Raw genomic sequence first — 17,062 nt, forward strand, 5'->3', positions numbered from 1 at the left:
TTTTTGGGGCTCCTTTGACATGTAATAGTCTGAGAAGCACTGACATACAGTAGAAACCCAGGTCTTTCAGAAATGACATTTTGTAGAATCGGCATCGCGGGTCTCTAAATGGGTTAAGTTCACCTGTTTTCTAATACTTTATTGGATGACAGCTTACTACTATAAGGGAATGATAATTACGGACCCACGCAGCCCTTCTTTCCGCTGTTCAACATAAGAACATGTACATTGAAACTATAGGATACCAGGTAAACTATCTGTCAAAATATTATCTATACATGAATTGTTGTTAACATTGTGGTCACGATAAACAAGCACATAAGTATAACCAAAACAGACGGATGCATCCGCCTAGCTCGACTTTTGGAAACGGTCAAACTGGAAAAGCTTTACTCCCCCATCATTCATTCAAGAGGACACTGTCCTTGTAACGACGGCCCCCGAGTTGACCGTGTGTGTGTGTGTGTGTGTGTGTGTGTGTGTGTGTGTGTGTGTGTGCGTAAGAGAGTGAAAGAGAGATCACATCGAGGTGTGACAAACTCAGCAGCTTGTTCATTAAACGGCATGGATCAATTCCTAATCTGATTTGTTTCTATATCCTCTCACTCTCTCTCACGCACACGCACACGCACGTGCGCACACACACACACACACACACACACACACACACACACACACACACACACACACACACACACACACACACACACACACACACACACACACACACACACACACCCTACTGCACTTCCTCTTTGTCAAAATCAATTATTGATGTCATAGCTAAAGGAATTTGCATCTACACAAGAACCAATTACTGCTGCAACCCGATGTGTTGCACATGCTCGCTCGCGTGTGTCATACAGTAGAGAGTCGTGACGCTGGGATGTTTACTTGCGTGTGTCATACAGTAGGGAGTCGTGACGCTGCATGGTGTTTACTTGCTATGTTCATGAACAAAACAACATCCTCCTGTCTGTCCTGTCCTCATCTCACTTGGCACAAGGTGAGGACGCAGAGAAATGAGTGCTCCTAATGAGTGTGTCACTGTGTGTGCGTGTGCATGTGCGTGTGCATGTGCGTGTTTGTGCGTGTGTGAGTGTGTGGTCAACAGGTTTGTTAGATTTGTATGAGTCGGGGCTATTCCCAACGGAGGCCGCACCATTCATCAGGCCTAGAGTGGTACAATATTTAAAGTGTGAATCTGCTGTGCTGCTGGAGACAGAGAGACCAGTGGGATACTGCTGTACAGTACCAGTCTATGGAGACAGAGAGACCAGTGGGATACTGCTGTACAGTACCAGTCTATGGAGACAGAGAGAACAGTGGGAGACTGCTGTACAGTACCAGTCTATGGAGACAGAGAGAACAGTGGGAGACTGCTGTACAGTACCAGTCTATGGAGACAGAGAGAACAGTGGGAGACTGCTGTACAGTACTAGTCTATGGAGACAGAGAGAACAGTGGGAGACTGCTGTACAGTACCAGTCTATGGAGACAGAGAGAACAGTGGGAGACTGCTGTACAGTACCAGTCTATGGAGACAGAGAGAACAGTGGGAGACTGCTGTACAGTACCAGTCTATGGAGACAGAGAGAACAGTGGGAGACTGCTGTACAGTACTAGTCTATGGAGACAGAGAGAACAGTGGGATACTGCTGTACAGTACCAGTCTATGGAGACAGAGAGACCAGTGAGATACTGCTGTACAGTACCAGTCTATGGAGACAGAGAGAACAGTGGGATACTGCTGTACAGTACCAGTCTATGGAGACAGAGAGAACAGTGGGAGACTGATGTACAGTACCAGTCTATGGAGACAGAGAGACCAGTGGGAGACTGCTGTACAGTACCAGTCTATGGAGACAGAGAGAACAGTGGGAGACTGCTGTACAGTACCAGTCTATGGAGACAGAGAGACCAGTGGGAGACTGCTGTACAGTACCAGTCTATGGAGACAGAGAGAACAGTGGGAGACTGCTGTACAGTACTAGTCTATGGAGACAGAGAGAACAGTGGGAGACTGCTGTACAGTACCAGTCTATGGAGACAGAGAGAACAGTGGGAGACTGCTGTACAGTACCAGTCTATGGAGACAGAGAGAACAGTGGGAGACTGCTGTACAGTACCAGTCTATGGAGACAGAGAGAACAGTGGGAGACTGCTGTACAGTACTAGTCTATGGAGACAGAGAGAACAGTGGGAGACTGCTGTACAGTACCAGTCTATGGAGACAGAGAGACCAGTGGGAGACTTCTGTACAGTACCAGTCTATGGAGACAGAGAGAACAGTGGGAGACTGCTGTACAGTACCAGTCTATGGAGACAGAGAGACCAGTGGGAGACTGCTGTACAGTACCAGTCTTGTGCAATAAAGCTGCTCCTCAGAGAACAGAGCCTCGTATCCAAGCAGTTGCTCTGCAGAGAGGTCACGAAAGGGGCACGCAGCAGAGAAATGAAGAACTATGAAGAACTGTCGGGTGTAACATGAGAAAACTGAAATCTCCACGACATCAAGCAACAGAGTGTTGATGTAAATGAGAGAAGTGAAGCAGTGAATGATGATGTAAGGACGTATAGTGAGGTCATATAGGGCAACCAACAAAATGTATATAAATGTATAAGACCATCGGACTTCCCACACCCACACTTTCTGATATGAACAATAGGTCCATCAGACGGTTAGCACTTTCAATATCAAATGACGCTGATCATCCTCTGTATCGCTTTGTTTAACCTCATGCCATCTGGACAAAGATACAGAACCTTGCCGTGGAAAATGGTCCATTTTAGTATAGGAGTGTTGTCCCCCCAGCCCACTGAATACAGTGGGGACCTCATGTTTTGGTGTGTCTTGTCTTTTTCTCATGTGGGTGTTGGACTACCTATTTTCACTGACAAAAACAAATGGAAACTAAATGAAAACTAAGCTATGATGACTAATACTAAGACTAGATATACTGACAATTTCGTTGACAAATACAAACTAGACTAAAATGTTAGGAAGGGACTAGTGGACAAGAGATCCAGTATAAGTCATTTTACACTTGGTTGTATGCTGAAAATAGCTGATCTATAAGCTCACAACGCGTCGCAAAGCAACGCGTTGTGAGCCTAGATCGGCTATTTTCAGCAAGTGTAAAAACACTCATTACGACAGCATCAAGACCCGCCAAAATACATTTTAGTTGACTAAATCAACTGTAGATTTAGTCGACTAAAATCTTATGACATTTAGTCGACTAAAACTAGACTAACACTAAGACATTCCAGGTGACTAAAATGTGACTAAAACTAAATGAAGTTTCAATCCAAAGACTATGACTAAACTAAAATAGAAATCTGCTGCCAAAAACAACACTGGTGTTGGAACAGACCTGTGAAGACGAATATCCTTCGGGACAATAAAGAGTATTATTTTGTACAGTTCATTGTTGGAGATTTATTGGGTCAACGGATCTGGCCCATATCTGGAACAAAAGGGACAACAGTGAAGACGGTGTCGCTTTCAATGCTCTTTATCCCATTCTGACCTGAGATCAGATTCTAAAAATGTCTTCTACATCCTGAGAGTTTTCTGAAAATGTCAGTGGTTCTTTGATTCTTCAAAAATAGCTAAAGCATGACCTGATGCTAACACCAAAAGGGGTTCCGCCCAAAATGGGTTATTTTGCTCATCGTCACCTGCGACAACATCTTGGTCAGTCTCAAGGTTCTCAGAAGAAAGAGAGAGGAAGAGACAAAGAGAGAAAAATTAGCTCCATGTGAAGAATAATGTCGCTCTCAGGCAAAAACCTTGTATCTCACTACAGTGTCACAGCACAATTATAGCAATAATAGCAGATCTAAATGCTGACGTAGCAGTGTGTCGTGAGTTTGTAGATATGCAATAGTTTTGCTTAAAACGTAAAAAGTATTTTAGGTGAAAGTAAAAGTGGTTAAGTGTGTCTGTGTCTGTTTAACTTTAGTAACTGGATCGATTGGAAGACATTTTCTGAAGAATAAACAAACGCTTTAGGACAGTGGTTTTCAACCCTTTTCCTGTCAAGGTTCATTATTTATTGGGTATTTGAGCCACGGACCACCGAGATTATATTTAGCCTCTCAGACCTAAAACTAAGGGATATTCTGTTATCGTCGGATAAAGTTTTGCCACAATTCCATGCTGTATTGATTTCGGTCGGTACCATAGGAGAGGCAACAGGTAAAAATAACAATTATTGTGTAGACTTCTTGTAAATTAAGTAATGCATTGTTTAACAATAATTTTAAATCAAATGTCAAATGAAACCAAATGGACCCGGAAGGGTTAAACATCTATAAGGGTCCATTTGGTTACCAACGTTCCACCATTTAGCTGAAAAGCGCTGCTTTAAAGCGCTGCTTTAGGACATAAAAGGTTCCCGCCCGACAGTGGCGATAATCGCAAAATGCACAAAGGGAAGATTAACCCATTTTGGGGCGGGAACCCCTTTTGGTGTTAGCATTATGTTATGCTTTAGCTATTGAAAAATAGCAGATCTACAAGCTCATAGCGCGCCACCGAGTGGCGCGCTACGAGCTTGTAGGTCTGCTATTTTTGAAAAATCGAAGAACGACTGACAGAAACATAGCTTTTTCAGAAAACTGTCAGGATGTAGAAGACATTTTTAGAATCTGATCTCAGGTCAAAATGGGTTAAATAAACACCGGTTGATATGAGATATGGACTGTCCAATGGTCCCCGTCCAAGATCCCGTTCACATGAAGATCATGTTCAAGTTCAGTGTGTGTGTGTGTGTGTGTGTGTGTGTGTGTGTGTGTGCATGCGTGCGCGCGCGTGTGTGTGTGTGTGTGTGTTTATGCTACTGTATATAACTCTCCATCTCCAGCCAACCTTGATCCACACCCATCTTAGCCAAACCAAGGTAGGTACAGCAATCTAGACTAGTTCTTATGTATAATACATGTATATGTTTAGGTCTTCTTATAGTGATTATTATGTTAATTATTATCTATATTTTATCAGGATTTGTATTTCTGCCGTTAGAAGTGGTACAACATGACTTCTAAATCTGAAAGTTTCTGAAAACCCTATGTTTCCGATCTGAAAATATGTTGTTCCAGAAGCAAAGATTTGAGTTCGCTCTGAAAGAAGATTTGTGCCACATGTTCACGGTTTTTCAAACACTGAGTGCCACGCTACGATCTTGTGGATCTGCTATTTTTAAATAGCTAAAGTATAACATAATGCTTAAAACACCAAAAGGGATTCCCGTCCAGAATGGTTTAAAAATACTTTATTTATAGTCATGGCTTTTAGCTTGACAGAGATTAAATAACGGGCAGCGCGTTTCGCCTAAAGAGCCTTCATCATCACGCTCCAATTTGGACCGTATTAGTGTTTAGACTGCAAGGTTCTTGGTTTATGTGATCCTATAGTTTACTGAGGCACTACACTGTCTCTGTATTTGATGTATCTGTGATTTCCTTGCTTATTGTAAATAAGCTAGCTAAAAGCCTATATACATTGTAAATAGTTTTTCAATTAAAATCCTCTAAGTCTTATGAAGGCATATCACAACTGATTACACTGTTGTTACTGATGCCCGCTTAGCTTAGTTAGAGACACCGCAGCAGCAGTAATCACTGCAGCAGCTTACTTACTTACTTACTGCCCTTTATGCCGGCTGGCATGTAGGGCAGCAACAAAGGATCTCCACTTCAGTCTGTCCTGGGCCAGCGTCTTTATAGATCCCCAGGTGTGATGCAGGGTCTTCAACTCCCTCAACTTCCCTCCACTGTCCTACGCCAGGTGTTCTTGGGTCGGCCTCTTTTGCGTTTGCCCTCTGGTGTCCAGTGAAGTGCAGTTTTGGTGATGTTGCCTTGTTCTCTACGTATTACATGCCCAATCAATTTCCACCGCCTTCTCATAAGGATGGTATCCATGTTTTCTTTACACATATCAAGAAGGTGTTGGTTGGAGATGGTTTTGGGCCAGAATATTCGCTGGATTTTCCTTAAGCTTGACAGTTTGTGAAGATCATTTTCTGTCGTTCTCTCTGCAGGTCTTCAGGTCTACTCCTCGCTCAAATGTTTTCAAAAACATTTTTGAGAGCAATATTTAGCTGTAAATGACTGTCCTGTTGGAAACAGCAGTAAATCAAGCGGGGCGCAGCAGGTGCTCCAAGGCTTTGATTAGGCATCGGTCTGTTATAGAGCAGAGCGGTCACTATTATCAAGAAATAACAGACCACTGAATTCAGGAGTGACCAATCAGAATCAAGAATTCAACCAAGCCGTGTGATAAAATGTATAGTAATATTAGAAGTGTTATATTATAATAGGACAGAAGTCATAGACTGTAACTACACGCACGCACAATGGCCTAATGACCTGGTGTGTATTACAGATTGAAGATGGCTGCTGCTGCTGTTCTCCTCATCTGGACCGTGTGCTGTGTCCTCAGTGGGCCGAGGGCCACAGTGGAGGCCCATCCATTACCATCCCCAGGTACGAATTATTCACCTACCCTATCTGTGCCATCTACAGTAGATCCATCCATCCTACATCTGCAGTAGATCCATCCATCCTACATCTACAGTAGATCCATCCATCCTACATCTACAGTAGATCCATCCATCCTACATCTGCAGTAGATCCATCCATCCTACATCTACAGTAGATCCATCCATCCTACATCTGCAGTAGATCCATCCATCCTACATCTGCAGTAGATCCATCCATCCTACATCTACAGTAGATCCATCCATCCTACATCTGCAGTAGATCCATCCATCCTACATCTACAGTAGATCCATCCATCCTACATCTGCAGTAGATCCATCCATCCTACATCTACAGTAGATCCATCCATCCTACATCTGCAGTAGATCCATCCATCCTACATCTACAGTAGATCCATCCATCCTACATCTGCAGTAGATCCATCCATCCTACATCTACAGTAGATCCATCCATCCTACATCTGCAGTAGATCCATCCATCCTACATCTGCAGTAGATCCATCCATCCTACATCTGCAGTAGATCCATCCATCCTACATCTACAGTAGTTCCATCCATCCTACATCTACAGTAGATCCATCCATCCTACATCTACAGTAGATCCATCCATCCTACATCTACAGTAGATCAATCCATCCTACATCTACAGTAGATCCAACCATCCTACATCTGCAGTAGATCCATCCATCCTACATCTGCAGTAGATCCATCCATCCTACATCTACAGTAGTTCCATCCGTCCTACATCTACAGTAGATCCATCCATCCTACATCTACAGTAGATCCATCCATCCTACATCTACAGTAGATCCATCCATCCTACATCTGCAGTAGATCCATCCATCCTACATCTACAGTAGATCCATCCATCCTACATCTACAGTAGATCCATCCATCCTACATCTACAGTAGATCCATCCATCCTACATCTGCAGTAGATCCATCCATCCTACATCTGCAGTAGATCCATCCATCCTACATCTACAGTAGATCCATCCATCCTACATCTGCAGTAGATCCATCCATCCTACATCTACAGTAGATCCATCCATCCTACATCTGCAGTAGATCCATCCATCCTACATCTACAGTAGATCCATCCATCCTACATCTACAGTAGATCCATCCATCCTACATCTACAGTAGATCCATCCATCCTACATCTGCAGTAGATCCATCCGTCCTACATCTGCAGTAGATCCATCCATCCTACATCTACAGTAGATCCAACCATCCTACATCTGCAGTAGATCCATCCGTCCTACATCTACAGTAGATCCAACCATCCTACATCTGCAGTAGATCCATCCGTCCTACATCTACAGTAGATCCAACCATCCTACATCTACAGTAGATCCAACCATCCTACATCTACAGTAGATCCATCCATCCTACATCTACAGTAGATCCATCCGTCCTACCCTATCTGTAGCCTACTGTATGTGCCATCTACAGTGGATCCATCCTTCGTTCCCATCAACATCACAGGTTCACAGGTGTAAGGAAGTGGGTGAAATACAGAATTTTAAAAACATCCCGCACCTGTGTGTATTCAGTACAGTACAGTACAGTACAGTACAGTACAGTACAGTACAGTACAGTACAGTACAGTACAGTACAGTACAGTACAGTACAGTACAGTACAGTACAGTACAGTACAGTACAGTACAGTACAGTACAGTACAGTACTGTACAGTTGCACCGCTCAGTTCAGGTGTGATTTTTTTTGTAAAGGGAAGCAAATGATGCATTTATATATTTTCTCTGTTTTCCGCCCCGTCTGTAACAACAGAGGCTCTGGTGTTCGATGAGCCGTTGGTGGTTGATGTTCATGGGACCAAAGTTGACCTGATGGTGGGTCGTTCTGGGATTGTGATGGGGGCCATGGACCCGTCATGTTCGACATGGTGATGTCTGACACCCCCAGCGGATACAACAAGGACACAGGTACACTGTGGTTTTACCCATTTAGACCTGAGGCCTCTCAGACCTAAGCTGACTCTGCCAGATGGGGGCGGTAATGAGTAACCATGTTCCCCAAGACTGTGTGTAGCAAGCTTCTTGGATCTGGCAGCGTCAGGTTATCTCAGACCCAAAACGAAAGAATAGGTTGTTAAGATTTTGTCCACAATTCCATGCTGTTGGCAAACGTTGATCAAAATAACAATTCTTCTACATTCTCTAATTCTTGCAAATTAAGCAATGCAGATGTTTAACAATAAATTATCTCTTGAGAGCGTAAAATGAAACCAAATGGACCATTTGGTTTATAATGGTCTATAAGGGTCTATCTATGTGGTTACCAACTCTCCATCATTTATCTGGGGACCACCATGGAACCGCCTCAAGGACCACTGGTTGAAAACCACTGATCTAAACTCTAATAATATCCTTGTTGTGATTCTATGGCTGTGCAGGCCTCTACTTACTTTACTTACTTACACCTATTACCCCTTCTGGGGTTTAGGCCGTCAACAAGAGTTCTCCAAGCATCTCGATCCTCAGCCAACACTTCCAGCTGTCCCCAAGTGTGGCCCGTAGTTTTTACATCTGCCTCCAGGTCTCTGCGCCAGGTGTTCCGTGTGCCAGGTGTTCCGTGGCCGACCTCAATTAACGCGTTAAAGTCCCGGCCCTAATTAGCAGTCAAAGAACTAAATGATGTTTTAGCGTTTTGGCAGATATGTACATGCAGCTATATGTTCATGTATACATGCATTTCTCTTTCCAATAAAACCTGCATATCACAACTACATGTGGTTGTTCTGCTATGGAATCCCTGCCAGGTCGATACGTTTCTGTTTGTTGTCTCCACCAGGCCAAAGCCATGGGGAAAGTATGTTTTTCACTCCGTCCGTCCATGTATGTGTGTGTGTGTGTGTGTGTGTGTGTGTGTGTGTGTGTGTGTGTGTGTGTGTGTGTGTGTGTGTGTGTGTGTGTGTGTGTATGTGTGTGTGTGTGTGTGTGTGTGTGTGTGTGTGTGTGTGTGTGTGTGTGTGTGTGTGTGTGTGTGTGTGTGTGTGTGCATGTGTAGCCTACATGCATGTTTCGCTAAAACCCATGTTGGGCGGGAACCCCTTTTGGTGTTTTAAACATTATGTTATAATTTTGCTATTGAAGAATAGCAGATCTACAAGCTCATACGAGCTTGTAGGTCTGCTATGTTTGAAAAATCGTAAAAATGTGGCGTAAATCTTTGAATATATATTCTTTCGTTTTTAAATCAGGTCTGAATGGGTTAATGTTGGTGCCTAAACCGTAAAGATGCGGGAGTAGAGCGTTCTTCCGGGTGCTTCAAAACGCCACTCTATGGTCGTCTCACCCGACCCTGTGATTATTGATTATCTGGTTCACCTCATTATCCCTGTTGGTGTTCTATAGCCTATAACGCGTGTCGATTGTGTTTCGGTTCACCTGCGGTGTGGAGTTAGTCCCCGTGTGACGTCCGTTCCCCCGGGGCCATTGTCGTGTGTCCCGTTTGGCCTTCCGTGTAAAACGTATACAGTATGTACAGTAATCCCTTCAAACAGATTCCCAAGCAACCCCCCCCCCCCTAGCAAACCCACCAATGCCTTCCCATGCCACTGTATAGCTCATATAGAACAGCGTGTTCTGGCATGCGCTCATGTGTGTGTGTGTGTGTGTGTGTGTGTGTGTGTGTGTGTGTGTGTGTGTGTGTGTGTGTGTGTGAACACGCGCTCACGCACGGCTTGCTCTATAAACGTATAAGAAAAGGCCAGCGGTTGATTAGAGGAATATGTGGTCTGTTTCATGACAACTATGGCCATTTTTACACTCTGATGTGATACCAAACTAAAGTGCTGAATGGACTCTTCTGCTTTTGGTGTGAATTATCTGCCAATATTGTGCTGTCTCCAGCATACACACCATACCATCAAGAGTGTGTGTGTGTGTGTGTGTGTGTGTGTGTGTGTGTGCGTGTGTACCTGCGAGCAGTTATGCGTGTGTGTGTGTGTGTGTGTGTGTGTGTGTGTGTGTGTGTGTGTGTGTTTGTAAAGTGAGAGTAACCACCACTTCACTTCCTCTGCCCCTTTGTTTTCTCGCACGCACGCACGCACGCACGCACGCACGCACGCACGCACGCACGCACGCACACACGCACACACGCACGCACACATTCAAAAACTCTCACACACACACACACACACACACACACACACACACACACACACACACACAGCACACACAGAGCGCAGGGAGAGAAGACAGAGTGTGCTGGCATTACACCCAGCTGAATGAGTTCCTTCCATTCTCTGTGTTGTTATTGATCGTATTTAAACAGCTCGAGTCCTGTTGCCTTGTAACAGGAAATTACCTCCATATTGAAACTGTCAGGGTAAGGGCTGGCGTTTGGGCTCTGGCCCTGGGCCAAGGGATGGGGGGGGGGGGGGGTGGCTTGAGCAACACGGACAATCAATCTCTGAGCCCAATGTCACATTGGGCCACTTGTTAAAGATCATTTTTTGGACGGATTTCTCGGATTTCTCCTTTATTATACAGTAGGCCGCAGGAGGGACAAGGAAGGAGAGAGAGAGGGAGGGAGGGAGGGAGGTAGAGGTAGAGACTAAGGCTGCACTCACATGGGCAGATACAAAGATCCATCCATCCATCCATCCATCTTCCACCGCTTAGACTTTGCATCGTTCCATGTAGGCCAGTACCCAACTGGCACAGCTCCATTTTATTCAATGGGAGCCAGCAGCACAAAGATACAAAGCTCCATGTTACCATAACATTTCAATGGGAGCCAGCAGCACGAAGATACAAAGCTACATGTTACCATAAAATTTCAATGGGAGCCAGCAGCACGGATATACAAAGCTACATGTTACTATTCACTTTCAATGGGAGCCAGCAGCACGGAGATACAAAGCTACATGTTACCATTCACTTTCAATGGGAGCCAGCAGCACGAAGATACAAAGCTACATGTTACCATTCACTTTCAATGGGAGCCAGCAGCACGGAGATACAAAGCTACATGTTACCATTCACTTTCAATGGGAGCCAGCGACATGATTATAGAAAGCGACCGGTGTTTGTAGCTACAGAAATACAAAATAAATAAGTCCTATTTGCACACCTACTGAGATTGACATCGGAGTATGAACTTGAGAAGAGGAAAAAAGTCCCGGTTTATATAAAAATAGCTCATATGCAAGCTTGTAGACCTAAAGTACGCATTACGCTGAACCTTGCATTCCGACTATGCGTTTATATAGACACGCACGCCTTCCACCTTGTCCCGGATTTACTGTCGGAAATTACCATGCTGCGAACCTCAGTAAGTAAGTGCGAGGAAGATTGCTATTGATTTTCTCATTCCGGCGTTTTGAAGTTAAACGTCAGGAAGATACAAAGAGGGTTCTGAGGACGCCTCTCCACTCGTCTCCACCCCTCTCCTCTCCTCTCCTCTCCTCTCCACCCCTCTCCTCTCCTCTCCTCTCCTCTCCTCTCCTCTCCTCTCCTCTCCTCTCCTCTCCTCTCCTCTCCTCTCCTCTCCTCTCCTCTCCTCTCCTCTCCTCTCCTCTCCTCTCCTCTCCTATCCTCTTCACTCGTCTTCACCCCTCTCCTCTCCTCTCCTCTCCTCTCCTCTCCTCTCCTCTCCTCTCCTCTCCTCTCCTCTCCTCTCCTCTCCTCTCCTCTCCTCTCCTCTCCTCTCCTCTCCTCTCCTCTCCTCTCTTATCCTCTTCACTCGTCTTCACCCCTCTCCTCTCCTCTCCTCTCCTCTCCTCTCCTCTCCTCTCCTCTCCTCTCCTCTCCTCTCCTCTCCTCTCCTCTCCTCTCCTCTCCTCTCCTCTCCTCTCCTCTCCTCTCCTCTCCACCCCTCTCCTCTCCTCTCCTCTCCTCTCCTCTCCTCTCCTCTCCTCTCCTCTCCTCTCCTCTCCTCTCCTCTCCTCTCCTCTCCTGTCCTGTCCTGTCCTGTCCTGTCCTGTCCTGTCCTGTCCTGTCCTGTCCTGTCCTCTCCTCTCCTCTCCTCTCCTCTCCTCTCCTCTCCTCTTCACCCCTCCCCAAATTTAAAAGTAAAAACACTGAACATTGGAAATACTCCAGTATAAGTACAAATACCTCAACATTGTCCTGGTGGTGTAATAAATACTTGAGTGAATGCACTTTAACACACCACTGCTTCTCTTCTCTGAATTACTCTCCCCGCCTCCTCTATGCACTCCTCCGTTATTCCTCTCGTCTCGTCTCGTCTCGTCTCATATTCTGCTTTCGTCTAATCCTCGTCTCCCCTCGTCTCACCTCCACTCCTCACTTGTAGCTTCTTATATCTGTCGCTTCTGTCACTTAAACTCTCCCGTGTCGGCGTCACATTGTGTTGTTGTACTGAAGTGGGCCCAGGAAAAGGCCCGTCTGTCTGTCCATCACATCACGTCAACAGCTAGATAATGGCATGAATTCCTCTAACTTAACAACAACAACAACAACAACACAGGAAGCACAGCACAGCCGACAGTGACGAGTGTCTGATGATCACAGGTTATTAGACAGCCTGGATTTGTGTGCGTGTGAGTATGTGTGTGTGTGTGTGTGTGTGTGTGTGTGTGTGTGTGTGTGTGTGTGTGTGTGTGTGTGTGTGTGTGTGCGTGTACGTGTGCGCGTGTGCGCGTACCTTGACAACGTCCACATCTGTAGAAGTGCAGGTAACAGAGTCATCCACCTCTCTCACACGCCCATCTGTCTCCACGGTAACCAGCTTGATCGGCACGGCAACGCGACGTCCTGTCAAGATGGCCGTGTTGACAACCTCTGTGTCCTATACGGGGGGGGGGGGGGGGGGGGGGAGGGGGAGAGAGAGAGAGAGAGTGAGAGAGAGAGAGAGAGAGAGATGAATTATAAAAAACTGTGACTAGATATGGGATTCGATAGATTTAGGCGGCATTCACTTCTATAGTAAAAGTATGGTAAGTAGTATGATGAGGTTATCTATCACCTAAAAGGTGAGTTGCTTGTCACCTAAAAGTGAAGAATGAATGGGCCTTAACTGTCCCTGCAGTCAGGGACAAAATAGCCACTGGGCCAGTGGCTCTCAGGGGCCCTTCAAGGAAACTGGATCGTGAAGAACTGGGTTTAAGACCCATAAATTGGCCATTGATTTTGTTAAATTTAGGTAAAACAGATGATAAAAACATGAAAAAACTCAATTTGTTTGTGCACTCACGCGCTATGGGGGCCATTACCGGCCCAGGGGCCCTCGTGGGGGTTAATCCGTCCCTTCCTGCAGTGCACAATGCATGGTGCTGCTTTGCACCACTTTTCGAGGTACATTTTGAGCTCGCGTATATCTGCTACTTTTGATGCTTTTGTGTGCTGCTTAGTATGAGAGTAGTATGAGAGAGTTAAGGCTCATACATACTCCAGTTTTAGGTGATAGCTTATCACCTAAAACGGTGATAAGAGTTGAGGCCATCATACTCGCGGTGATGTCCTTAAGGATTGACCCCGCCTCCCTGTGGTTTACCCAACTTCTAGACCAATCAGTGAACGGGGGTGATAACTCCAGAGTGAAAAGACTTGTCTGATAGTGAAAACAGAGAGATGGGTCTGTGTCCGCGGTGATAGCTGATCATTACCGTGACTGACGTAATGGTGTAGTTTTCCAACCCTTTAAAAACTACACTGCGGTGCTATCACCAAAAGTATGTATGAGCCTTTAGAGGTTGGGGGAGGAATGTGGCTCAAGAGCGAGAGAGTTTGAGTGTGAGTGGAGTCTCGATTTCAATTTCCTCGTTACTGAGAGGAGAGAGACAGAGCGAGAGAGAGACAGAGACAGAGAGAGAGATTTTCATCAAAGCTTGGTGCACAACAATGAACACTTTATCTCAGTCCAGCCAGAGAGAGACAGAGGGAGTTGAAATTGAAACACCTTTACTCGTCAATAAACAAGGACAGACTCAACATAAGCACCAGATTACACATAGATAAAACAGATTTAGGTGTCTGGTAGAAACACGGACATAAAGCTCAACAACAGAAGAGAGGAGCTCATTGAACCGCCACGGGAGACAGAAAATCAACAACATTATTCTTGAACGAGCGGAATCTAAAGCCCACTTTGACTCTTACAACTTAAATATACAGTAGCTCCTTACCTGAAACCTTGAATTCGCCCCCGCCCTCCATTCATTAAATGGACAGTTCTCAAAACTTTTTTTTCTATGTCAAGGACCCCCAAATGGATACATACTGTATTAGCTCACTGAGCTAGGCTGATTAGTCAGACTGAAGCTTTGAGAAGCTGTTCGCTCAGTGGAGTGGGTGGGGGTCTATGGTCTGGAGCCAGGCTACCGCGGAACCCTATTTGAAAAGATTATGCCAGGGACCCTTTTTTTTCTTTTTTACGGCCATAGCAGTGATTGTCAACCATTTTAATTTCAAGGATCGTCAATTTGATATGCATTTAGACCACGGATCATCCCCATTTAATGTCCATGTGTGGGACCCCAGTGTACATTATAACATTATTGGAGTTAATTTAACTTTGAGAGTGTCCAAATAAACCTGTAGGTATAAGTGTCCATTTGGTTCCTAACTATAAATCATTTGGCTGGGGAGCCCCTGTCTGGCTCGTTGGGAGTCCCCAGACACCACAGGGTCCTGGAACCCCCTCTAGGACCCAGGGGAGTCCCAGGACACCACAGGGTCCTGGAACCCCCTCTAGGACCCAGGGGAGTCCCCAGACACCACAGGGTCCTGGAACCCCCTCTAGGACCCAGGGGAGTCCCAGGACACCACAGGGTCCTGGAACCCCCTCTAGGACCCAGGGGAGTCCCCAGACACCACAGGGTCCTGGAACCCCCTCTAGGACCCAGGGGAGTCCCCAGACACCACAGGGTCCTGGAACCCCCTCTAGGACCCAGGGGAGTCCCCAGACATCACAGGGTCCTGGAACCCCCTCTAGGACCCAGGGGAGTCCCCAGACACCGCAGGGTCCTGGAACCCTCTAGGACCCAGGGGAGTCCCCAGACACCGCAGGGTCCTGGAACCCCCTCTAGGACCCTTGGGAGTCCCCAGACACCACAAGGTCCTGGAACCCCCTCTAGGACCCAGGGGAGTCCCCAGACACCACAGGGTCCTGGAACCCCCTCTAGGACCCAGGGGAGTCCCCAGACATCACAGGGTCCTGGAACCCCCTCTAGGACCCAGGGGAGTCCCCAGACATCACAGGGTCCTGGAACCCCCTCTAGGACCCAGGGGAGTCCCCAGACACCACTTGAGGCTCAGCCCTGGTCTTAAAATCACACCTGTGTCTTATCATCATACATCATCTCATTCCAGCCAATCACAATTTGCACCTCACTTTTCACCATCGCTATGGGGTGATCAGCCAATCAAATCATCGCTATATGGGGTGATCAGCCAATCAAATCATCACTATGGGGTGATCGCTATGATTCACACAAACACACAAAGCTGGGCATAGGAGGCCTACAGAAATAAACACGCCATCCTCAAAACGCAAAAACCCAGAGACCAAAAGTCCTGCCGTGCCGTGCACACAATGGAGGTAGAAGTTTACAGTCTGTGCATCGCCGTTATTGTGGAAGAAAGCTTTCGCCGAAAATAGCCGATCTACAAGCCCACAACGTGTTGCTTGTCGATCGTCCATCTGCTATTTTCTGTGAAAGATCTACTCCTCAATATGGAGGCCTGGGCGTGAGTGTGGAAACATCTGAAATCACTCATTATCTCAAATGCGGAAAACTGAAAACCCAAATTATAGCATGCACACAATTGCATTTCGTTTCAGAATCCTCATACTGACTTGAGTTTCTGTACCATCTTTTCTCTCCGCCGGCCAAAGGCGGGCGAGCGATTACAGTATGTCTGACTGTCTGTGTGTCTATGTTTCCGGAAGGCATCTCAAAAACCTCTTAAACCAATCAGTGGCAAACTGCCAGCAGGCACAGAATACTTTTCAAATCCATCATTAACAACTATGTGATTTGAGTGATTTTTTGAATCATTCAAGTACCAATACAGTCACCAGGGGCTCTACAGTTTTTTCCTCACACCAAATGTCCAAAGTATCAGAACGCTGACACTTCTCAAAGGGAAGGCTGTGTGCTGCTATGCCAATAACTTGTCAAGTGGCTGACAAGTGTTGAAGTCTGTCACTCACTGTGAGTGATTTATGGTGTTATCTTTCTGGTAAAAATCAAAATATGTTAACTTAACCCATTTTGACCTGAGATCAGATTCTAAAAATGTCTTCTATATCCTGACAGTTTTCTGAAAAAGCTATGTTTCTATGTCAGTCGTTAAAAAAAAGCAGACCTACAAGCTCGTAGCGCGGCACAGATTGTAGATCTGCTATTTTTTAATAGCTAAAGCATAACATAATGCTAACACCAAAAGGGGTTCCCGCCCAAAATGGGTTAAGAACTCTGGACATGAGGACATTGTTTATTTACTGTGCACACGTGTATCCTATTGTATGTCAGACTGTATATCTGCGACCCCACAGTCACTGACCCAATTTAGTAACCCTCACACCTAAGTGACTATAGCCAGTTTAACGTACACGTCGT

The 17,062-nt window shown here is 45.7% G+C and overlaps 1 protein-coding gene across 1 annotated transcript in view; it reads right to left on the minus strand.

Moving 5' to 3' along the window:
- Window positions 1-17,062, minus strand: part of LOC310871824 (transmembrane protein 132C) — a gene marked incomplete at both ends in the record, with an annotated part of 100,773 nt that overhangs the window by 66,557 nt on the left and 17,154 nt on the right. The window contains one exon of the mRNA XM_083783459.1: window positions 13,144-13,287. Coding sequence (XP_083639585.1) covers window positions 13,144-13,287 — 144 coding nt within the window. The remainder of the gene's footprint in view (window positions 1-13,143; window positions 13,288-17,062) is intronic.

Source organism: Protomyctophum parallelum (genome assembly GCF_964188405.1).
Source record: "Protomyctophum parallelum genome assembly, chromosome: 15".
NCBI classification, from domain to species: domain Eukaryota; kingdom Metazoa; phylum Chordata; class Actinopteri; order Myctophiformes; family Myctophidae; genus Protomyctophum; species Protomyctophum parallelum.